The 23,686-nt window shown below is 46.4% G+C and overlaps 10 protein-coding genes across 10 annotated transcripts; 4 read left to right on the top strand and 6 right to left on the bottom strand.

The window, feature by feature from the left end:
• Nucleotides 1-398: 398 nt before the first annotated feature.
• Nucleotides 399-2,192, top strand: TRV_08081 (uncharacterized protein; the record flags this gene model as incomplete). Its single annotated transcript, XM_003017869.1, has 2 exons — nucleotides 399-455; nucleotides 555-2,192. 2 exons carry the CDS (start codon nucleotides 399-401, stop codon nucleotides 2,190-2,192), a joined length of 1,695 nt encoding a protein of 564 aa, XP_003017915.1.
• Nucleotides 2,193-2,503: 311 nt separating this feature from the next.
• Nucleotides 2,504-3,121, bottom strand: TRV_08080 (uncharacterized protein; the record flags this gene model as incomplete). Its single annotated transcript, XM_003017868.1, has 2 exons — nucleotides 2,504-2,597; nucleotides 2,709-3,121. 2 exons carry the CDS (start codon nucleotides 3,119-3,121, stop codon nucleotides 2,504-2,506), a joined length of 507 nt encoding a protein of 168 aa, XP_003017914.1.
• Nucleotides 3,122-3,171: 50 nt separating this feature from the next.
• Nucleotides 3,172-4,845, top strand: TRV_08079 (solid-state culture expressed protein (Aos23), putative; the record flags this gene model as incomplete). Its single annotated transcript, XM_003017867.1, has 3 exons — nucleotides 3,172-3,304; nucleotides 3,389-4,594; nucleotides 4,661-4,845. 3 exons carry the CDS (start codon nucleotides 3,172-3,174, stop codon nucleotides 4,843-4,845), a joined length of 1,524 nt encoding a protein of 507 aa, XP_003017913.1.
• A 290-nt stretch (nucleotides 4,846-5,135) lies between these two features.
• On the bottom strand, nucleotides 5,136-6,863 carry TRV_08078 (uncharacterized protein; the record flags this gene model as incomplete). The annotated part of the gene is made up of 6 exons (XM_003017866.1): nucleotides 5,136-5,303; nucleotides 5,374-5,755; nucleotides 5,840-6,271; nucleotides 6,321-6,451; nucleotides 6,484-6,521; nucleotides 6,587-6,863. The coding sequence occupies 6 exons, from the start codon at nucleotides 6,861-6,863 to the stop codon at nucleotides 5,136-5,138; spliced, it is 1,428 nt and encodes a 475-aa protein (XP_003017912.1).
• Nucleotides 6,864-7,635: 772 nt separating this feature from the next.
• Nucleotides 7,636-11,169, bottom strand: TRV_08077 (uncharacterized protein; the record flags this gene model as incomplete). The annotated part of the gene is made up of 1 exon (XM_003017865.1): nucleotides 7,636-11,169. One exon carries the CDS (start codon nucleotides 11,167-11,169, stop codon nucleotides 7,636-7,638), a length of 3,534 nt encoding a protein of 1,177 aa, XP_003017911.1.
• A 1,880-nt stretch (nucleotides 11,170-13,049) lies between these two features.
• On the top strand, nucleotides 13,050-13,967 carry TRV_08076 (uncharacterized protein; the record flags this gene model as incomplete). The annotated part of the gene is made up of 1 exon (XM_003017864.1): nucleotides 13,050-13,967. The coding sequence occupies one exon, from the start codon at nucleotides 13,050-13,052 to the stop codon at nucleotides 13,965-13,967; it is 918 nt and encodes a 305-aa protein (XP_003017910.1).
• Nucleotides 13,968-14,552: 585 nt separating this feature from the next.
• Nucleotides 14,553-16,217, bottom strand: TRV_08075 (uncharacterized protein; the record flags this gene model as incomplete). Its single annotated transcript, XM_003017863.1, has 1 exon — nucleotides 14,553-16,217. One exon carries the CDS (start codon nucleotides 16,215-16,217, stop codon nucleotides 14,553-14,555), a length of 1,665 nt encoding a protein of 554 aa, XP_003017909.1.
• Nucleotides 16,218-16,876: 659 nt separating this feature from the next.
• Nucleotides 16,877-20,352, bottom strand: TRV_08074 (uncharacterized protein; the record flags this gene model as incomplete). The annotated part of the gene is made up of 2 exons (XM_003017862.1): nucleotides 16,877-20,118; nucleotides 20,181-20,352. The coding sequence occupies 2 exons, from the start codon at nucleotides 20,350-20,352 to the stop codon at nucleotides 16,877-16,879; spliced, it is 3,414 nt and encodes a 1,137-aa protein (XP_003017908.1).
• A 666-nt stretch (nucleotides 20,353-21,018) lies between these two features.
• TRV_08073 (uncharacterized protein) lies at nucleotides 21,019-21,713 on the top strand (the record flags this gene model as incomplete). The annotated part of the gene is made up of 2 exons (XM_003017861.1): nucleotides 21,019-21,512; nucleotides 21,551-21,713. The coding sequence occupies 2 exons, from the start codon at nucleotides 21,019-21,021 to the stop codon at nucleotides 21,711-21,713; spliced, it is 657 nt and encodes a 218-aa protein (XP_003017907.1).
• Nucleotides 21,714-22,055: 342 nt separating this feature from the next.
• On the bottom strand, nucleotides 22,056-23,637 carry TRV_08072 (uncharacterized protein; the record flags this gene model as incomplete). Its single annotated transcript, XM_003017860.1, has 2 exons — nucleotides 22,056-23,350; nucleotides 23,436-23,637. The coding sequence occupies 2 exons, from the start codon at nucleotides 23,635-23,637 to the stop codon at nucleotides 22,056-22,058; spliced, it is 1,497 nt and encodes a 498-aa protein (XP_003017906.1).
• Between the last annotated feature and the right edge of the window lie 49 nt (nucleotides 23,638-23,686).

Below are 23,686 nucleotides of genomic sequence, written 5' to 3'. Positions count from 1 at the left end.
GATATAATAGTTGACATCTAAACGTAAAGACGTGCCAAGTCGAAAGTCGGCGTCCTCTTTGGGGAGCCTCACTTTTTTTTTGATGACTCAACCTTGAACTGATGACTCTCATGGCTCGACGTGCTGGCGCTTCCTACAACAGACAACTCGCATCTCATCACAATATAAATACTCAGCCATACACCCACGTCTCTCTAGTGGAATCGCTCACTCTTATATCATCTTTACTTCTTATAAACCATGTCTTTTTAACCCATAACTACTAGCCACACCGTCCTTTACAGCGTTCACACGGCGAGAGAATGATCGTACGAATACGACAGACTTGAATCCACTTGCGCTTAGTCGCACATTATGATATCTTACGATAACTCCTTTATAATCGCGAGTTAAATACCATGACTCACGGAGGACAGCAGAAGTTGACAGCGGAGGAGAGGCGCAAACGGGAGCAGGCATGCATCGTCCCCCTTTCATGCGCCTATACGGTTCCCTAGTGGGAATACAGTTTACCATATCCAGGCCAGCGTATCTAACATGTCTTCTCCGCCTAGTCTCTGAGCGAGTTTGCCGAGTATGTTGAGAAGCAGCAGGAAAAACGGTACCTTCGTAGCCAAAACCGAGATGGCTCCGTGGCCCCAAGCGACAGCGGCTATTCTACCACAGCCATATCTACCGCTCATGATGACCACTCTGAACTCGACATTCTTGACCAGCTTGGCTTGTCAGACCATCCCTCTAGTGTTCAGCTCAAAGACTTGCTCCTTGACAACTCCCCAGACGCGGAAAGCAATATTTCTCGGATAACCAGCGTCGTGAAGGGACGGCTAGAGGAGGGACAGGGCGAGACTATATTTGACCTTGGACAAGAAGACAACGGTGATTGGATGGGATTCAATAAGGAGCAGTGGAATTATGCCCTTGATCGTCTACGGCAGGCTGCTCGCGAGCTCCGGGCTGATTGTCGAGTCTTGCTGACATACAATGTTGGTGGTCCGGAGGAGGCTGAGACGAAGAGTGACCGCATAAAGTGTGCTTACGGAAAGGTGCTGATACGACAGGCTCCTGAGACGGTAGAGAAAGTCATTGAAACCCGAATTGCAGTTGTTGGCAATGTCGATGCTGGTAAAAGCACTCTGCTAGGTGTCCTGGTCAAAGGAAAACTCGACGATGGAAGAGGCAAGGCTCGAGTGAACTTATTTCGTCATAAACATGAGATTGAGACCGGGAGAACTAGCTCCGTCGGTATGGAGATTATGGGGTTTGATACCCATGGCGAGATTGTAGGCCACGGCCAGGCCCGAAAACAGACATGGGAGGAGATTGGGAGACAGTCTGCCAAGGTGATTTCGTTCAGTGATCTCGCCGGCCATGAGCGCTATCTACGGACTACTGTCTTTGGTATGCTCAGCAGCAGCCCAAACTACTGTCTACTGATGGTTGCCGCAAACAACGGACTTATTGGAATGAGCAAGGAGCACCTGGGAATTGCCCTATCACTCAACGTCCCCGTCATGGTAGTTATCACAAAGATAGATATCTGCCCTCCTCATATTCTTCAGCAGACAGTCAAACAGTTGACTGGAATTTTGAAGTCCCCGGGGGCTCATAAGATTCCAATCTTCATCAAATCCCGAGAGGATACCGTTAACACGGCTACGCAGTTTGTCAACCACAGGATATGTCCTATCTTCCAGGTATCTAATGTGACTGGAGAGTGCATTGACCTGGTACAGACGTTCCTCAATATGCTTCCACATCATGGCCGATATGACTCTGGCGCTCCCCTCGAATTCTTGGTGAATGATACCTTTTCTGTTCCTTTTGTAGGGACGGTAGTATCTGGTGTTGTGAAAGCTGGAGCTGTACATACAGGGGATGCGGTGCTTGTTGGGCCTGATTCACTTGGACAGTTCAAAAACACCGTCATCAAATCCATTGAGCGTAAACGAATCCATGTGCACGCCTGTTCAGCTGGGCAGTCCGCTTCTTTCGCTCTCAAGGGAGTTCGCAGAAAAGATGTAAGGAAAGGAATGGTTGTTCTACCTAAATTAGATCGTCCTCCAAAAGTCTATCGTGAATTTGTTGCCGAAGGTATGACAACCCACGTTGTTGCTGGATCTATAACTTTTACTGACCTTGATTTCTGTTTTAGTATTGATACTTTCACACGCCACTACTATCAAACCTAAGTATCAAGCAATGCTGCACGTTGGGGCTGTGAGCCAGACTTGTGCTATCATCGATATTGATCGGGATTTTATCAGAACTGGAGACCGTGCCTTAGTCGCATTCCGCTTCATTCAAAGACCTGAATTCCTTTCAGTTGGAGACCGAATCCTGTTCCGAGAGGGAAGGACCAAAGGTCTAGGCATTGTTAAGGAGGTTTCTTATGATCCCAATGTCCCTCTTAATCCTGAGAAGAGGACAGCGCCTTCGACTGATCAGGGAAAGGCTGCCTAACTTAGGGGCTCCGTTTCTACGATTACGCAATGCCTTACGATTAATTGATGTTCATGTTTCTATTCTTTCTTGGGAACCCCATGCATATCTTTCTTCGCTGGACATTATCATTCCTTGTTTGCATGTTTCCGTTTCTATTCCTTTCTTTCTATTCGATCCCTACATATTGTTCCCTGCTTTCTGGTGTCAAGTGGAGATAATGACGGCTGTGTTTTGTATAATATGTTGGCCCCCACTGCATATACCTGAATCGCTTGCTGCTGATCGCCTCGCCACAACCGCCGTTATGGATATCCTTCTGCCTGTTTCTTCGTTCAGCTCGTATCCCATAGTCTTCTTCTCCCCAGATTTGGCGGCAGAGATACATATCACGTGACATATTTATGCTTTTTGCCATGATGTCATCACCCCGGAATGTGCCAAGGTACGTCACATCTGAAGTCATAACGTTTGGCATCAGGGGCGAAGAGCGCTCCAGGAGATGGCCTTGCAAAGGCTTGCAAACGAGCAATGGGCTTTCTCGCCACGGGTCGAGAACCTGTTGTTGGGAAGGGCCCGCTGTTGACGATGGTGTTTCTATATAAGGGCCTTCCAGTCGTGGAAAGCTGATATGTTTCGTCAACAAAATCAAACCATTTTCAAGTTTACTTATACACATAAGTATCTATACTTATCTATACTCAAGCTATTTTGAAGCTGTTCACAAACATGGAGTCTCTTAAGAGCGGACTGCAAGCTGCAGAAGATGCCCTGCTTGGTCACAAATCAGGGCAAGAGCCTGCCTCCGGAGTCCAAGGCAAGGGAACAGCAACCGACCCCTATGATGCTGGCAACGCTCCTAGTATGTACATATAGCTCTCTTCCTAATTATTATCACTACTACATTACTTATCTGAATGCTCTTCTAACTATCGATAACTCATAGCTCAACCAACTGAAACCCAAGGTTTGGCAGGTAAACATGGTACCGGTCAACAAACCTACGGAAACAAGGTTGATGAAGGAGTGGGAGGTTTCCACGACACCACAGGAAGAACTGCTGGAAAGCCTACTACTGGCAGTAATATGCCCCAGGAATCCGGACGTGTTCCTGGACGGACAACCCAAGGTACCGAAAGAGTAGATGAGGGTATCAGTGGTATCGCCGGAGATAAAACTGCATATGGTGAGAGAGCCTTACGATCAGAGATGCAGCAAGCAGATCAATTCTCTTCTACTATCGGTGCCGGTCAGAAATCCTCAACGGCAACCAAAATGAGTGGTGGGCTCACCGATGATTCACTTGGTGGTGCTGGAACTGCTGGAACTGCTGGAGCGGCTGGAGTTGCTGCTGGCGCCGCTGGGGCAGGAGCTATGGGCCGTGGCCAGGAACCAGGAATGACCAGCATGAAGCAACAGCCTGGTATGACTGATACAAGTGGACGAACTACTGGAACGGCAACACATGGCTCAGATATGCCATCTAGTACTTCTGGAGGATACGGGCAAACAAAGCAGTCTCAACCTGGCAGTGAATATGGTGGAGCTGCTCTCGGTTCTGGAGATGTCACTGGCGCCGGTCATGGCACCCGATATCAGCAACCCTCTGGTAGCACAACACATGGAGAGCACGGTACAACCAGTGATATGACTGGAAGCTCCAGCTATGGTGGTTCCTCCCAATACCCCTCTGAAATGAAGCAAGGTCAAACAGCCGGAAGCATGCCAGGTGCAAGCAGCTCTGCCGCCGGTGGTTACGGATCTTCAGAAATGAAGCAGGGAGCACCCACTGCTGGCTATGGTGGTACACAAACTGGAATTTCCCAGGGCACCTCTACTACTGGGCACGCTGGTTCAGGCTATGGAGGCTCCCGATATCCATCGGAGATGAACCAAGGAGTTTCATCCACGAGTCAAACAGCTGGAGGCAGCATGGGACGCACCGCTGATACAGGTTATGGAGCCTCCTCACAGCCTTCCTCTGGAATAAGACATGACGCTCCGACTTCCACCACCAATAGCCGCACTACTGGCGGCGTACCATCCCATGCACCAGTTAGTGGAGGAGAAACCCCGGTTAAGAGCACAGGGTTTGCCGCAGAGGGCGGTAACTTTGATGCCACGCAGCCAGGTGCTGGAAGAGAGGCAGATCGTAAGTTATATGTCCCTTGAACCTACTTATAAACATTCAGAAATAGCATACTAATGAAATGAGAAGGTCTTTTGGACCAACGCACTTCAAAGGCTGGCCAAGGTACTTCCACAACCGGCCATGGAAACACCGGCACTACAACCAACGAGCCTCACACTGGTGCCCATGAGCCACATACCACTCATAGATCCGGCAGCATCGCACAGAAGGCCAAGGATGCACTTCACATTGGAAAGCATTCTAAGACCTAACCTCGTGCCAGAGTGATATTTAATTCAAATTCATATGCCTTATGGTTTATATGTACCATATTTTCTAATATATTCCCATGCCTGTGATCCTCTAGTCGCGATGCAATTATTATGATTGAATTATATGTCCAAAATGTGTTTGTATTTACAAATTTGGATGGGTATCAGTTAACCTTTTAACTCAATTGATCCCCTATCAATATTTTTAATACCACTTAAGTCTACCAGTAAGCTGTTTCTAAAATGATAAAAATTGGCTTAGTATTGTAGGAGTTGAAACTAACGGGCCCCTAAACAGACAGCTCAGCGGTAGCTGTGGACATAATATATCCCTTATATTTCTCCAATTTTTTCTCGACAGGTCCTCCTGCTCCAGCATATCTCTCAACAATTTCGGGAGATCGGCCAATAAATAGCTTAGGGTCAAGGAGCCCATCTATCTCACCCCAGACTGGTGTCTGTTTAATATATATATTAGTTATAGCCTGTGATGTAAGGGATGGGGGGTTTTTTTAGGTTAGATCATACGAAAAATTCAGTTTTCTTGATTCTCTCAATGAGATCATTTTTCCCACCCTCCATTTTGACGACATGAGCGGCTTGATGCGAAAGGACACGAATCTCCTCGTGGGCTTCTTGCCGGGAAACTCCGTGACTACACAACTTCATAATTATGTTCTCAGTAGCCATGAACGGCAACTCCTCCCGCAGCTGAGCGTTGACAATGGCGGGGTATACAACAAGGCCATTGGTGACGTTATCTAGACTGATAAGGATGGCATCTGCCATGAGGAACATCTCAGGGATGTCGATACGGCGAATTGCGCTATCATCCAGAGTTCTTTCAAGCCACTGGCCGGAGAAAGTTTCTGAAAAGTTGGCTGATACGTTGCTAAGCTTCCTGCCAATGCTGCAGATTCGCTCCGAGCTATTTTGTGAAAGTCAGTGCCTGCCCATAAGACATTTACTATAGAGGAAGAAATGCAATGCATACCGCATTGGGTTGCGCTTATAAGCCATGGCAGATGAGCCAATTTGGTCCTTCTCGAAAGGCTCTTCCATCACTTTATCGTGGGCAAGGTGACGAAGATCAGTTGCAATACGAACAGCAGTTGCTCCAAGGGCTGCAAGGGCATTGGCAATGCGCAAGTCCACTTTCCTAGTATATGTCTGAGTAGATATGTCATAGCAGCTGGAGAATCCGGCCTTCTTGCAAAGGATCTCGTTCAATTTGTCGATTTTAGAGGCATCATTGTGGAAAATCTCCATGAAGGAAGCCTGAGTTCCGGTGGTTCCTTGTGCTCCTCTGAACTTAAGACCAGCTCTGACGTACTCGATGTCCTCGAGATCCATAACGAGATCTTGAAGCCATTGGGCGCCTCGTCGGCCAAGTGTAATTGCCTGAGCAGCTTGGTAGTGACTGACTCTATGGATTAGTGGTTATTCATGAAATAGGGCTTGAATTAGATGCATACGTGAAGCCTAGGGCCGGGAGGTCCTTGTATTTGAGGGAAAATTGAGCAAGGTTGTGGATAACTTTGGCGAGCTTTGGTAGGATCAGGTCAAGCGCATCACGGATAAAAATCAAGTCGGCGTTATCGGTGACCTATAGAAATATGTCAGACTACCATTCGACACAATGGCAAATAATTCAGCAACGAGGAAACCGAGCAGTACTATAAACCGTGATTTCTGCCATTAGCGGCGGAACAACAGTGATCAATGCAGTGAGTCAACATACCATAGCACGAAGTAGCTCCGAGATGAATAACTCCCGCGGCCGCAGGAGCATCCTTTTCCAGAGCATAAACATGGGCCATCACATCGTGTCTGCGACGGCGTTCTTCAACAGCGGCAACTTTGAACGCCTCGTCGCTCACGGTGACGTTCGCCTTGATTGCTTCAATCGCCTCATCGCTGATCTGCTTGATTCCAAGCTCTTTCTCGGCCTCTGCTAGCCAGAGCCAGAGCTTGCGCCACGTAGATGCTCGCTCACGGGCGGAGAATATCGTTTTCATCTCATTGCCTGGCACAAGTAGTTAGCTACTTTATACATGGGTCATAGCGGGGGTACTGCGATAGCGGGGTTGATAGCAGCCGATAGCACATAAGAAACGGACATACTGGCATAGCGAGACGCCAATGGCGTCTGGTACTGATCATTAGCAGACATTGTGGGCTGTGAGTTCGGCATATGAAGCCGTAACGAGGTTGAGATGTTTTGGTTGTGCCGTGACTTGCAAGCGAAAATAAAGTGACCTGCGGCGGACTAAATGGACTTTTGACTATCCTGGCGAAAACTCGTGTTTATAACAAAACTTACATAAAATACGCAACGAGGGTTAGCACTTAGATTATGTAATTAGATTTCTAAGGATTTCTAGACAATATTATTGGATAAGAGGGAAGAACTTGATTACTAATATAGCCTCTCTGTATTTTATTTATCTTACATAAGCCCTCTTTCTTAAAGACACGCACTTTTTTCTCTATGGTCCACGACCAGCTAACCATCCAGCTATAAAAGACGCATGTCGCAAGACAGTGAAGAAATGAAAGATACAAGATGAACAGCATATGGATTGAGATATGACTTAATTCATTATAGCTGTCGTAGTAGCTATCCTGAGACCTTACACATATGCAGACATTATAAGGGATTCAGCCGTTGAAATGAGCGAAAGACAAGATTCCAGTCAGTTATGCCGCCCAAAAAAAAAAAAGCCCCAAGGTAATATACAAAAAGATAAGGATGCCGCCATTACAGGGTATCAATGGGATGGCTATACGCTATTCAAACAAGAGTTTCAACTCCTCGATGCGCTGCTCTCTTTTATCTTCGTCGCTGCCGTCACCGCTGACCCGCAAACCAAGGGAGCCGGCAATCATCATCTTTCTCTCCTGAATTTTGAGAATCCTTCCTTCAATGCTGTTTTTCACCACGAACCTGGACACCTTCACATCCCGTAGTTGGCCCATACGATGCACACGATCAATGGCCTGAGCTTCCACGGCGAAGCTCCACCAGGGATCCATCATGAACACGTGGTTTGCAACTGTCAGATTCAATCCGACACCGCCAGCTCTCAAGCTGATCAAAAGCACACTCGGAGGGGAACCTTTGTCCTTCCTGCGCCTATTTCGGTATTCCTTAAAAGGGTCCGGGGAATGTGCAATATCATCATCATCATCAATGTCCTCTTCGTCAATTATAGGGGCATTGAATTGGGCAAGAACCGTGGCACGAGCCTTTTGACTCATCGTGCCGTCAAAGCGAAGATGAGCAATACCGGCGGTAGTCAGCTGCGGGGATATTAAGTCCAAAAAGGAGGTAAACTGAGAAAATACCACAGCCTTGGTGCCTCTGGGAAGACGTGTAAGATGGGTGATAAGAGCATGGATCTTCGCAGAAGTTTTGGCAGAGGGGGACAGGGGATTGATCCGACGTAAGGATATTCGGCATGCGGGAGGAGCGGGATTGTCCAAAGGCGGAGGATTTTGTGTTGCGGGAGTCTGTTCTGGAGATTCATGCCTCACAACTTCAAAAATATCGCGAGAACTTAGCTTTTCCCGGCAGCAAAAGCACCGGGGAACTTCCCCTTTATCAGTCTGATGCTTGATATAGGACTCCAAGCAAGCTTTACAGGCGCTATGCCAGCATGAAGTAACTGCTGGATTGATCATTGGCTCCTCAGAACAGATCGGACATTCACCACTCGATTCCGCCTGTATTTGCTTCAGTGCGTGAGTTGTGAAATTAGCGGTAGGGTCCCGCTCCTCGCCATCCGAAGCTTGCATTGAACTTGCGAATTTGTCAATGAGTTCCTGTAGGTCCATGTTGTCTTTCAAAATGTTCATTTCATCGGCAGCAATAGCAGCATCTTCCTCTTCCGCAACGATGGATTGGTTTCTCGTCAGAATGGGGTGGCAGCATGTTTGCCGTAAGCGGAGGATTTGGGCAAATATAGTTGTATAAGATTTTAACAATGTCCCTGCGGCTACATTGTCGTTGAATGTCCGTTTGGCTCGAGTAAAAATAACATCATATATTTCTCTTTCTTGTTCTGACAGCTCAATCTCTTCCACTGTAATGGTACGGGATGGCAATGGAACAAGGGCCTCTCCCTCCGGCGTTTTCATGGTTTTTGTTCGTCGAAGAACCAATGGTTCAAGAACAGTTTGTACAACGCTCAATGCACGCGCAAAGTCTTTCGATTCAAATGGAACAGTGATAAAGGTCTTCCAGAACGAAAAATTGCACCATGGTTCCACTTTGAGGAATCGCACGAGGCTATAAAGGTCTTCAAGTCGGTTCACGATAGGTGTACCGGTTAGGACCCATCTATGTTTGGCCTTAATCTCATAACACGCTTTGGCTGTTTTGGAGGCCCGATTCTTGATATAATGGGCTTCATCAAGAATTACACGGAAATATTCGACAGAAAAAAGGCCATTATCGCCCAAGTTTGTGCGGCCAGATAGAATCTGGCTATGCTCTGACCGAACAACCCCATAGCTAGTAATGATTACATTGGGAGCTGATGGGTTTTTGGGAGAACAAATACTTCGTAGGTTGACCGATTTGTCTGTTCCATAATAAACTAATGTCTTCATAGTTCCCGGTTTCGACGCCTTTGACGCTTCACTTTCCCATTGTGACAAAAGGGATGTGGGGGCAACAACAAGGGTAGTGTGTGGAGCGTAAGATACTTCGGGAGAGTTGTGTGGCCACGTAATACTGTGGCCTGATGATGGCAATGTAATGCCATTAAAGTATTCAGAGTTAGGTTTATGAGAGTGTATCAAGCTCATCATTTCGATGGTCTTGCCCAGCCCCATCTCATCGGCAAGAATGCCACCCAAACAATTTTGTTCCTGTACGGGAAAGTCAAGACTTAATTCCCCAGAATATGGGTTAACGTAAAAAAAGTCTTTACCACGTACGCGTGGGAGAGGCTTATCATCAACATCTTTTACAGGCCAAGGGTATTCTTCCCACAGGGGATGCATGGATCTTTGCCTCGTTGATTTTTCATCTTTCTCCTTGGTGATCAGCCAATGAAGGGCCTGTTTTTGATACTTTCGTAATTCCAGATTGAAACTTTCACCTGGAGTAGCTTCAGGCATATTGAAATCAAAACACTGGGCTTTCTGATACAATGTATCTAGCTGATCTTGGTCAAGCTGTTCACCATCGTCGCTTTCGGATGCTTCGTCAGCATCCTTCGACGGATCCTTGCTCGATGTTCCCGATTTTGTACCCTGCTCAGCCATTTCTGCAGCACGAAGAAGCCCACTTTTCTTCTGCTTTGCAGTGGTCTCATCCCCGGAAGTTGGTGAGAGACAGATCTCATCAAAGAGAGTTACCAGTGCAACTTGGCGTAAACGAAGTGCCTTTTCTTCCGCCGTTTCCTCATGCTCAAAAAGACGAGGGGTATCATCCTCCAGTCCAGAAGAAAAACGCTTCTTGAATGCTGAGTTTAGCACATAGCATCGAAGTTGCAAGTATATAGTATCGTTTATGCGGATTCTCTCCGGTGCAAAAACACACACAGCGGTGAATTTGCATATCTTCTGATCGATTAAAGTTGATACCCAAGATGCAGTTTCCTGTGGCAGCCTTCCAATTTCGTCACCATTGGAGTTCGTGAACCTAGTTATAACATCCGTTTTAGGATTTGATATAGCTCTTTTGGTCTTTCCTGCTTTTGGCTGAGGCTGAGTTTTCGTGCGCTGAATTTTGACTTCTTCCCCAAACTTGAGTGAGCTTGTACTTGACCTGGTTGCCCATCCACCAACACCAAAGGCACCCAGATATCGATACTCAGGGTTATCCGAAAGCAAGGGGCCACATTCGTTCTCGTCTTGAGAAGCTGTCACATATGTGGCATTTTCTGGAGCTGAAGTTTTGTTTGTAGAAGCTTCTTCAGTAGTATTCTCAATCAATGGCAGAGAGACATCAGGCATTTTAGTATCGCTAGCTTCTTCCCAAGTGCCGTCAAGATAGACATTAACAGCCTTTTCCATGTCATTTCCTGCCTTGCGACGCAGCTGAGCAACAACATCGGCAGAAATCGGGCATCCAACGATGGAGGAGAAAAGCTCAATATCAAAATCAGGCTCATTATCGGTTATTTCGGTCGCCTTTCCCACTTGTCTGTTTGCGGCATTGTCCTCAGCGGGTGTGGGAGCCTTCGCCAGGCCTGAACTAATAGAAGTCGACGCGTCGAGGTTGGTGAACTTGAGCGGAAAGTCGGACTCGCTTTCATCTTGGAAAAATCGTCTTTTCTTAGCAGGACGCTGCTCGATACCTTCAGAATTCATATCCGGTGGCTGTCATGGAAGTCAGATTGCAGGACTCCCAAAGCTGACTTTGCATCTCCAACGACGCGCCTCTTAATTGAAGGTTTAAACGCGATTTCTATTTAAAACAGACGCCCATAGGGGAAAATTGAGTTTTTTCGGAATGTGATATAAGCAGAGCTCTAGCTTACTATATAATGTTGGAGCCAAAAGCTTCAGACTTTAATACTTCGTCAGAACACAATCGGCTGGTAGCCATTTATAAGTAAAAGCGACTTAATTTGAAGCTCTTACTAAGCTTAATCTATAGCTTAATTTTAACTCTAAAATACCTCCTATTTCTAGAGGAATTTCCCTAAATATACCCTAATATTTTAGGAAAAATTTTTTCTACTCTATTTTAATTTTCCCTACTAAGTACTACTTACCTAAGCCCTCTTTCCTTCTCCTCCTTCCCTCCTTTTCTCTAATATTAATTTTCCTTAGTGAGGACTAACTTTGAAACTGAAAGTTGAAGGAAGCTCTAATCACTGGCGCTCGTGCCGACCCAGATACAATCATTGACGGCTTTGTCCTGCACAAGCTCTGATATCGACTTGTTGTACATATACGGGAAGGCCTCCGCCCATTTGTCGTGGAGATCTTGTAATGCTGGATGGGACAATATAGTTGCGAGCTCTGATGCTGCATCGTGGGCAGATTCATTTCTTTTCTCTACCCACTATATTTAGATATTATCATGGAGTTACCTATGGTATAATATATATACATACACTTGGGAGTCGATTTAGCTCTTTACGGTACCTTGTCGGTACTCCTGTCTCCGCTAAGCGTCGACCTGTAAGACTCGCTGCAAGTTGCTGTATTCGGGTTGTAGATCCATCAAGTTGTGTAGACGCTGGCCCTTTTGGCTCCTTGGCCAGAAGCTTTCTCGCTATATCAATGAGTAGATTCCCGATACCGAGATTGGCACGGGTGCGCAACGTGGATTCCAATTCCGCTTGCAGCTGGCTATTTTCTTCCCGCAGCTGCGCAGTTTCTTCACGTATCTGGATATTTTCTGCAAAAAGCTGATTAAGTTGTTTTTGTATCTTCTCAAGTTGATCTGCTATCTGTTTGTCTCGCTGTCTCTCTCTGTGTTCTTCTTCCTATATCTAGCTTAGTAACTATTGATATGCAAAATGTTGGAGCCGGCGTTTGGCCAGCGTATCGGATATAGGATGCGCCGCCGCCGCCACCTCCTTTATCGTTTTGCTTAGGTACCTATCGGCCGATTAATAAGTACTATTCTATAAATAAATAGCTATAGAATAACTTACTATCTTATAGCCTATTATTATTATTTATTTTACGCCTATTTATCTGCCTTTCTAGTGCTTAGCTAGATATTAAGGCATTCATTTGCTGCTCCGTTGTGCTCAGCCCTGGAGGAGCTCAGGTCACGTGACGTTCCCTCGAGCTTCCGAGACCTTCTTTCAAGCTGAATACATTTTGAATATTGAAAACCAGACAGAAGCGAGGATATCTGGGGACGATGGCTTCAAATTATTCAATGTGCATTGGATGCACATTGAGACATGCCCGCAGGGAGATTTTCCGATCTGCATCAATAAAAAAACAGTCAATTCGTTCTCTGTCAGTTTCTGCACCTTGTTTGACGGCATCTAATCGTCCTGGAAGCTCCAATGCCGAGCTGGAATCGGCGCATAGCTACTGTGTTGAGCTCCTAAGGTATGCAATACATCAATCGGGCCTCAGGCCCTATTGTCTCTTACTATTTGAATAGATAGCTAACCTCAACTAGAAAATATGATCGACCGTCTTATACCCTGAGCACATTCATTCCTCGACACTCCACCAAGTTTTATATCGCTCTTCATGCCCTAAATGTTTCGCTATCGATGATACCGGAAACAACATCCGCGCATACAATCGGTCTAATGAGGCTGCAGTACTGGAGAGATGCCATCACACGTACTCTCGCCGGAACTCCTCCAAAGGAGCCCATTGCTATTCTTCTGGCCTCGGCCCTATCCGACCTTGATGCACGGACTCAGGGAAGAGCGAAGATAAGCAAAGGGTGGCTTATGCGATTGATTAATGCGCGGGAACAGCATTTGGCGCACACATCATATCCCACCTTAGCTTCATTAGAATCTTATGCTGAAAGCACATACTCTACACTGCTATACTTAACTCTTAGCGCATTGCCCCTTACTTCATTAACGGCTGATCATTTGGCATCGCACATCGGTAAAGCAGCTGGAATAACTGCTCTTCTTCGCGGTGTGCCGCTTGTTGCATTCCCTCCACCACCCAGTCATCATTCAAGCCAGACTCGGATGGGCAACGAAGGTCCTATAGCAGGCGACAGCAGACAAGGCTCCATCATGCTACCACTTGACGTTATGACACAAACAGGGGTAAAAGAAGAAGACGTCTTCAGACTTGGCGCAGACGCTCCGGGACTACGAGATGCTGTTTTTACAGTGGCCACCCGTGCTAGTGACCATCTAATCACTGCCAGACAAATGCTGAAGAATTTACGAGCTGGTCAAGACGTTGGACATGCCTTTGAACATGAGGGAGAAGAAGGGCACGAATATCAAGATGACCAACATGAAAAATCAACAAGCCTGAGCACTCAGCTGCAAGAAGTCGAACGAGGGTTTTGTGTTTTGCTACCAGCTGTTTCCACGAGCCTGTGGCTTAATAAACTACAAAAGGTAGACTTTGACATATTCAAACCGGAACTTCTTTCTACAGATTGGAGGTTACCGTGGAAGGCTTACTGGGCTTATCGACAGCGAAATATCTGAACGGCTATTGGCCTGTAACCTTTGTAACACCGATTATAGATGTATTATACAGAATGGTCTAATTATCATACCCCTTGTTCTCGTCAGTTTCCACACCGGGATCGTATACGCAGGTAAACAAACATATCGGCTCAAAATTAAGTTGCTTGTGGTCGTTGCCGCACAGGTCTTCGCCGCCGTCTTGAACTCCAGATTAATCGTTTGTTTGCAAGTTTCATCAAGTAGCGCTTTATGACCTCACGCCTAAGAAATTCGTACATCAGTACAGGTAGTGACAATTTAGTTCATAAATACTAGAGGCACTCACATCAAGATGACCATAACTACGAAAACAAAAGGTATTGCAATAGCCCAGAAAAAACTTTGTTAGTGTTAGCTGAAAGTACTGCCGATACCACAAGAAGGCCAGAGAATGTACTCACGCATCACTATATTCTTGGATGCTTGAAAAAGACTTGAAATTCATTCCAAAATAGCCCTGTCCAGAATTAATTCGCTTGTTCTTTTCTAAGCTAGGGTCACGGACGTAACTTACCGAAAGGAATGTAAGAGGTAGAAACATACAGGTTACCAGTGAGAGTTGTGTTATACTTTCGTTCTGATAAGCCCCTGTGGTGAAGAAATTAGTGCCTGTAAACCTGGCTGAACATTTTCTGGCTGGTGTTTAAGCTTACCAATGGTGTTGAATATCAGGTCAATCATATTATCTGCTGAGCGCCGCATTTGGTCATAGCCCTCATTTATAGTGATACAATGATCTAGGACATCACCTAGGTAAGTTTGACACATAGGGCTTATGTTAACGGTTGAAGGCATTCTAACTCCTTCGGTTTCCTGGTTCGAGGCAACTCGGGATCCAGACCCAGAACCAGAGCCATTGGTATGCGAGCATGCGGGCAGTCCTATTTTGACCCCTAGTTGAGGGCGGCTGTTCGGATCCGGCTTATGATCCCTTAGAGAATTGATAACTCCAATAATTGGCTGGATGGCGTTTCGCAAAACGGATATTTCGAAGGTAAGTATATACAGGCTGCTCGACTGCTTGATATTCGGATCGGTAAGAACTTGAACTTCGAGGTCTCCCATTGCGTCTTGGTAAGCCATTGTGACCGGAATGGCAAGATCAGTGATAGCGTCGATAATAGCCTGTAATACCATACTTGCATCACAACTTTGTCGTAGGATAGTTCCAGGAGACCTTAGCCGTTGGATGATCGGAGTTTCGATATCGTCGGCGCTCGCCTCGAAGAAGGATGTCACGGAGTTATCTGAATGGAGGAAAAGAGAAACTTGCTCGATACCAACACTAAGACCTTTAGGTCCTAGGACAGCATGACGCTCCATGAAATCTATACGGTCCTCATTAGGTCCTCCTCTAAAGCGCTGTAAAGATCGAATGGCTCGAGTTGGATTGACGGGTACTTCCTGGTGGGAACCCGTAGGAGGCCTCTTTGTACCATTAAGCCTTGGGCGTCTCTGCTGGTATTTTGGCACAAACAGATCCATCAATGCCGTCATTATCACCCCTCGGTTTTTCTTTTTTGAGTGGTGACTGGGCGGTTTTGAGTCATCCGTTTCATGTATTGTCTCTTCATCTTCAGACTCGCTCTCTGCTTCGGAGTCTTCGGGGCTGGTATGCTTGATCAACTTTTGCATTGCAAGAACAATAAAAGTATGGTCGGAGAACCAATCGACTTTCGTTCGGTTTACGGAATGCATAAGATCCTCCACCGCTAGCCTGTGAAGGTGTTTGTGGTTCGCCAACAGCCTAACGACGTCCCAGCTCAATCCGTTGACATTGATCCAGCGGCACTGTACCCATGGCTCTCTCTCCCTCTCCAAAAAAGGCACCAATGTTGCGTTATCCAAATGATACATACGCATTGCATCGTGAGAAAAGTCCACCACTGTGATATCACACTGTTGGTACAATTGGGCTTGCAACAAGGTTCCCTCGTCTGCAAATGATGTGGGAAGGCTTGGATCCGTAGGGTCAATTCCAGGCTCTTCACCTGGATGCCAATTTGGCGAGTGTATCTCTGGATAATAAGGGCGCGCGGTGGTAGAGCGCCGACTGCGCCTTCTAACACTGCTTTGAGGCTCAAGACCGGGAGCGTTTCTGGTGGAAGTAGGCGACGCAGACGGAAATGGCTCCAGCCTGAAAGCTTCACCACCTGCCTGAGCCTCGACATCGGTAGTACAAGGGCTGATTTCGCTCCCGTTCAGAGAACTTGATCTCCCAGGAGCCATCCTGACGCGGTTACGAATGGTATATTGAGAACACAGGGAACCATGACAACAAGAAGCCCACAGCCAAATTCAGCATCCCTCAAGTAATCGAAATTCTTTGTGAGTGCGCAATTACCATGCTAGACATGATATATGATCGCCTTCCAGGTCCAATCGACGTCATGTGTAGTTTCACCACTGCGATTGTTGACGTGGTTGATCGACGTTGAAATTGCGCTGCGCTGGAAGTTTGTTAGGGTGGAACTTTCGGCAGTTGCGGGAGGCTTGGCGCGCTATCCCTGTTGCGGCCTATGATGAAATTAATCTATCAAGGCTAAACAAGGTATATCAAAGCATCTTAAGGTAATCTATATAAGTATATGAATGGGATTTATTATCATAATGGTGCATATCTTGTCCCTTATAATACATAACCAAGCGACCCAAGCACCACGCACCGGAACATGCACCATATCAGTAATGAGATAACTGGGACAAATATATTTACAAGAAAAGATGGAGTTAAAAGGTTGGTAGTATCAGGTGGATTTGAATGCCTGAACAAATAATGAAAATGAGAAAAGAGATAAATGGCATTCCATCATGAGAATGCGGTGAAGCTGACGCGTTAAACCGATCGATATAAGAGAGCGAGGAGAAGGACAGAGGGTATGGTTTGATTATACAGATGCTGGGGAACGAGGTTTCCAACCGAACCTATGTATTGTAAAAGATGACGGTTTGGGGGCTAAGTTCGACGATTTTGGAAGAAGATTTGGCTGGACATCCATTAAAACAGCCTTTTGTGGTTCTGCGTGAGGGGGTATTTGCGATTTTGATCCACGTTTAGGTTGCGATTTTGTTGTGCTCCCTGACGTCGAGGAAGAGTTCTTCTTCATCGAATCCTTTATTAATTCTCGTAGCTCCTTATCGTCACTGGTAATTTGGGCTTTGATAAAATCCATGCTGCTTGAATTTTGCAATGACGCCATTACGGGTTCCCGTGGGGTATAGCTGTAGTTTTCTGGGACCGGCGGTGACAATGGGGTAATTGATGGATCAAGCCTAGCCTCGTCACCCTTGGAGAGTAGTTCGTTGATATCGAGGGATTCCCCATGTGGGATTATGTTGGGATGAGATGGCGTCACACAATCCATGTTCACCTCTTTCCGCAAGACATGATCAATATCTACTGCTGAGAAGAACGCACAAGATTGTGGCAGGTCGTCAATACCCATTTGCTGCGAAAACATAGCCCGAGTCCAAAGATTCGCAACCTGGAGTGCCATTGCAGCCTTGTACTTGTCTGTTTCCCTAACCACATACCTAATTTCATCGTGGACAGTAATGGCAAGACGGGCATCAAGATTGAAGCGCCTGATGAGATAATCCATAGATATGATAAGTAAATGAAGGTAGTCGACCCCAGATGATTGAATAGCCCAGTTAATTCTGGACGTCATGAAGCCACCTTTGTTGATAAACCGTCGCATTAGTGCCTCAGTGATACCAGCTCCCAGGACGGGGGTTCGTGGTCTCTCCTGCTCTGCGAACTCTTCCAGCTTGTTGAAAACGAAGGATTCGGTTCCACCTCGTAAGAAAGGGTTCTCACTCAGTATTCTGCGAGTAGTCCGAGTTCCCTTCGTTTCCTTGTATAATTTGGCAGCCACGGCCTTTGTCTCCGCTTCAGACATGCTTGGGTTGAATTGCCGTAGAAGCGTGGCTGCAAATTTCAAACCAGCTCCATATATTCTACCATAATTAAAAACTTTTGCATAATTTCGTGAAATTCCAAGAATTTTTGCCGTTTTCGAATGTAAATCTGTACCAGCAGCTTTCGTACCTTCGAGAGTCATGAAGCCAATCGCATTTCCACCGTGTAGTTGGAATTGTGCATCACCGACTAAGCTTGCAATCCAAAGTTCCTCAGAGTCAACATCTGCACCAACGAAAACATACCCAGGTGGTGCGCGAACCATGGCTTTCAGCTCAGAACCGACGCGATTTGGTTTGGCATTACTCGCGGTGAGCCAGGTATTCTCAACTGCTCTGCGCGTGATTGTTCCCATAGGAATAACCTGGGGAAGGATGAAGCCCACTTTTGAGTCCGGCGAAAGCTCTTTGCACAGCGCACCTGTTTTTTCCAAATCCTTCTTGTAAACAACCATTTGCGATGTGATTCGGTCTCTAGCGCTTATCCAATATGAACAGGACGCATTCATTTCCAAGGCCTCCTTAGCCAACGGAAACTGAGATGAGAGCTTCCCACTTTCAAAATATTGCAGGTACCCTTTTGAGAGTGGGCTAGCACATCGAGCGTCTGGTCCATCTTTATGTGGAAGTTTGAAATAGACATGCTCTCTGCTCTCACGTAGAGCAGCGTTTGTCTCTTCCGACATGTCGCATGGCGCAAATGCCTGTTTCTCATATCGCTCTAGCTCCTTTTTGGGAACTTCAAAAGTCCAGCCATGCTTGTCGGACCAAACAAGGGGAAAGCCATCCCACGAAAGATTCAAGAGGATTGGGGATATACGAGTCCGCACTGTGATGTTGATATCTGATTTACTCGTTGGAAAAAGGTCCTTATACCACTTCGGCATCCCTGGTAGTTTTTGTCGGGCCGCTGGCCGAGGCGGATCTCCTTTTTTCTTTCCTTTGACCATCCTAATCTCCTGGCCTGACCAGTCCAGCTGTCGAAGCCAGGGATCATTTTGGTATATTTCCGGTTTGTCTTTCACCTTGAGAGCGTTTTCGCAGAGTTCCACTAGCCTCTTTTGCACATTGTCCAACGCACGATGGTAGGTGTCTTCCGCATTTTTCAAGTACTCCCCCCATGTTTCATTAACCGGCAGAATAACAGTGGAAAGATGCCTCAATGCAGCAAAGCTGACGGGGTGTGGACACGTCTCTAAGAAATTTGGGAATACCTTTTTGTAGACCCGGTGCGTAATAGCAACGTCGGCAGCGCAGTAATCCAGAAGTTCATCTAATTGCCCATTAATTCCCTCTCGGTCAAGTTCGCCAAAATAGTTCCGTTGAGCCTTATCTATTGTGATATTGCAGTGGAATTTGGCAACATCGCGAAGAGAGTTAACGGAACTTCGGCCTACCCATAGCTCTTCCTCTTCCTCACTGAGCATTTTATTTTCAACCATAGACGCAAGCTCCGCTGACTCAGTTCCACGCATTAGCTTATCCCGAAGATCTCTGTTTTTCTTATGTTTCATCCAAGTTGGCCGCTGCTGTGAACACATTCCATTTACAGCCACGTGCAGAGACATCGTATCAATGAAGAAGTTGCGAGATTGTTTGATATCATATTCTTCTAGTATTCTGGCTCGATCATAACCAATATTATGACCAACAATGACGCGAGATGTTGATATGTCACCAAGAGGTACTAGATGATGGGTATCTTCGGTTTCCTTAAGGAGCCAGGGCGAAATCCATGCGTACCAAGCCGTTGGGCCGGCAGCGCAGGCCATTACAGCAAATGGATGTTCCTTCCACATAACTTCAGTATCAAAAGTGAGCATAGTCTCATCAGGGGCACTGATTTTCTGCGCCGTTCCGTCTGCATTGTATTTTGTCCAACCGCTCTGTCTAATCCATTTTCGCGGTTGCTGGGGTAAATGAACCGTTGTATAGCGCTTAGCATCACTTAAAAAGGGTTCAGAAGCATCCATTCCTAGCTTATGAAAGTGTTCATCCAGAGATTGCCCCTTGAGAACTGGGAGATTGAATCCAATTGGGTCAGAGCCATCTTGCGCTTTCCCCAGCAAATCGTGTCGGGACAAATGATCTCGAGCTAAATTGACAAGTTTAGGGTCTGGAGACGTATGCTTATTGCTGAACACTTGGGGGTGGATGACGTTGCTTAGTTGCTGGACTCCGATCTCGTTAAACCTGCCAGTTGCTGGCACTAATACAGGGCTTCGTTAGTCGAGTCTGTTCAGCAAATTCTATGGCGAGGGTCCTATATACATGCAAGTGTACTCCGCTTCGGCGCAGCTCCTGTATCCTCCCGGGCATCCTGGATCGCCTGCTTCGAATACTTCCTGATAGTTACTTTCCATGCTGGTATGGGATGGTAGACTAATCGCGTCTTCGAGAAAGAAACGGTGGTTTTATGCAAACCGCGGCTGAACACCTGCATGGTTGCGCGATCAATAAGTCATTCTGTTATTTCTGTAACACTCAGCTCCAGAAGCCTTCCACCTCATCTGGCTCTTGTATATTGAATACTGTCTCCTACCAACCGGCCCCTTTGTCACTTTCATCTTTGCCTGCCGTCCTTTTGGGCTTCTTCCCGCCTTTGATAGATCAGATTACATAATAGTCAAAGAATCATAATCACGTGAAGATCTCAGTGTCATGTGATCTTATCTCGCTTGCTTATTAATCTTTATCGGCGATAGCAAAGCGGCAGGAAAAGCGACTCCGATAAGAAGAAACAACCTAGAAACCAGCCGACGTCTTGACATTCAGGCCCATCTTCACGCCCCTTCGATTATTGATAGTGAGCTATTCACCACCCAACTGATACCGCACATGCCGATCTTGACTTAAGTAGCCTTACAACTACTACATTCACTTGACAAAGGAGTTGCTCAGCTACAAGCTGCTTTACCTGAGCGTATATATAATATTTGCAGCTAGATCTCATACTGGCCTTACATTACCTACTCTCCTTGCTCCGGAAACCATTTATACCACGGTCGCTATCGCCGGTAGCACCTTCGATCCCTCGTGTTCTATCCATATAATCGCACCTGAATCTCCTCCGCTTTACATCAATAGCCACAGTTGGTTTTCCTCCATCATGGAGAACGATACTGTTGATCTGACTGGGCCGTCGCCTGTTACAACCTCACATAGTAGCAGGGGGCCCGTGCCACAAACATTACAGCCGTCACGGTCTCGTCGTAGCGCATCGCCTGACTTTAATGACAATAGAGGCAAGGTTAAACGCCGGAGGTTGAGCAACAGGAACAATCGGAGCAGTACCCCAACAGCTGGCCCGTCTTCTCAGAGCCACCAAGCAGCAGAGACTATGATTCCGGGTGAAATCGAGGCTGTGGATTTAACTAGTGTCGACGACTCCTCTTCGCTAGCACAAGTTCTTGCCAAACAGCGGGAGGATGCAATCATAGCTCAGAAAAATGCTACAAATGACAAGGAAGCAAAGTCTATTCTGATAGCGTATAAATGCCCAGTTTGCATGGATGTACCTGAGAATGCTACAAGCACTATTTGTGGTATGTATTGTGCTCTTATTCCACATAATGATACATTACTGAACATATTCCTTTCACCGTAGGTCACCTATTCTGCCATAAATGTATTATTGACAGCCTCAAATACAACGAGACCCGCCGCACACTTGAAGGTGCTGGAAAGGGAGCCAGAGGGAACTGTCCGGTTTGCCGCAAATCTATAACCGTGGTAGACAACCCCGGTCCCAGACGGAACCTTGTGCCATTGCAGTTTAAATTGATAACTCGAAAAAAGGGGTAAAGAATCTGCAGACGAACTCATATTTCTTATGTAGATTTTGGTAAATGAACTTTCCTACGTGTCTATTCCTCTGCTGCATACAGCGTCACGGGTTATGAGCGAACAACAATAGCATGCTCGGGGTTTCTTGGGGTTTTGGTCTCCTTTCAAGCTTCTCTTTCTCTGTAACGCTTTTTGCTAGCATTTATGTACTATTCACAGAAGTAACTATTTGCTACACGTGCTACGGTACAAACATAACACTAACTAGATAATTCGAAAGGTAAATTTACTACTAATCTATATTCTAGTCATACCCAAACAAGCCTTACAATGGTTATACCTCTTTATCTAACAGGTCAATTACTTTCGACCTACTACTTCCATAGTATTCCTTCTGCTTCTTTCACCACTTAGCCCAGACCGTACCATAGCATCCCCCTTCTTGCCTAACACAACCTCTAGTGCCTGCACAAGCCCAGCAGGATCATATTTCATTCCTACAACAGACCCCTCATCATTCACTACCTTGCGTCCGTACAGCCGCAAGCACTCAATACCCATCTCATTCAGGCGAACGCGATCTACTTGCGGTGTGCCGGGTCCGTCTAGATGCAGAATATGGGTCACATAAGATGTGTACGGCTCGCTAGGAGCAGATATTTGTGGTGTGCTGGGTTTATGGGTACAGGAATCTTTTGGTACCGAACTTCGACGTTTATGTGAACAGCTCTCTTCTGCTGCACGTACAATGGCTTCAACAAATTCAGAGGCGGATAATGGCTGGGATGTGGGACCAGTTTCGCGATCCAAGGACCCGTTGAGAATGAGGATCTTATATCGTGCAGGCCCTGAAGCTATCGACCGGCCTACTCCTCTAAGGATAATAGAAGGAATAAGGGACGTATATAAGGATCCAATGCTATATATGATCGCCTGGGATGAGCGCAACGCCTCTAACACACGAGGATTGGCAGGTGGTCTAATTTCTTGGCCATAGGGGTTGATATACCAGACACGGGAGATTCGGCTGGGGAGCTCATCAACAGTTGACTTGCTAAACTGGATGTTCTTGTTGCGTAGTGTTGGAAGGGACCCGGGTAAATGGCTTTCTTCATATAGCGGGTCCTCTGGCTCAAGGTACGGGTCGTCGCCATCGGCTAACATTAAACTAGGACGCCTAGAAGATGGCGTTGGTTGTATAGAGGAGGCCTCACTCGGGTGAGAAATGCTATTTTGGCCAACGATCACTGTTCCATCCTCAAGTGAGGCAGATATATGATGAGAAAAGTTGGAATTTATAGCAGGGATAACTCGGACACTGTCAATAGGGACAGAGCATATGCTAGCCAGGAGGTATATAGCACTCTCGAAGCTCCCACTGAAAAGTCTAGCAGCAGTCAAGAACAGATTGCCCACGCTAGCGGATGTGAAGTCGAAAGTAGATGCAGGAGGTCTCGCGCGCTTTAAGATTTCAAGATTAAGCAGGTTTAAAAAGGACCGAATTAGCTCCTTTTTTGCAGGTGTGATAGCTTGCCACAGGGAGGAGTTTCCCTCAACAATTGAATACCACTCATCGTGAGCACTGCTAGCGTTCGACGACAGCCGATGATTGAAAAGGGTTTTGATTCCAGCTCGCTCTGGATCAGTCGGAGAATCTGGGATCAAACGTACCAGCCGGCCTTTTACATGGTTACCTTGGTTGAGCTCATAGTTAAATAGGTATAGATCAGATACACTTACTTCTAACATCACCAATTCCCGGACCACCGAAGAATCTTATAAGCTCGGACGAGGAGCCACCATTATCGCTGATCGGGATAATATAGCTCAAAGGGCAATTTTTGGATTCTCTGAGGGCACTGAAGACATCCACTAGATTATTCGCAGCACTCCCCCCAGAGAACACTGTAATGCCACGATTGGGGCTAGCAGAGGCAGCCATTTAGGGGATGTATGTATCGTACTTGGAGTACGGTTGTTTTCAATGATGC

The sequence above is a fragment of the Trichophyton verrucosum genome (assembly GCF_000151505.1).
Source record: "Trichophyton verrucosum HKI 0517 chromosome Unknown contig01282_1.f1.exp, whole genome shotgun sequence".
NCBI lineage: Eukaryota > Fungi > Ascomycota > Eurotiomycetes > Onygenales > Arthrodermataceae > Trichophyton > Trichophyton verrucosum.
This window is presented reverse-complemented; position numbering and strand designations above follow the sequence as displayed.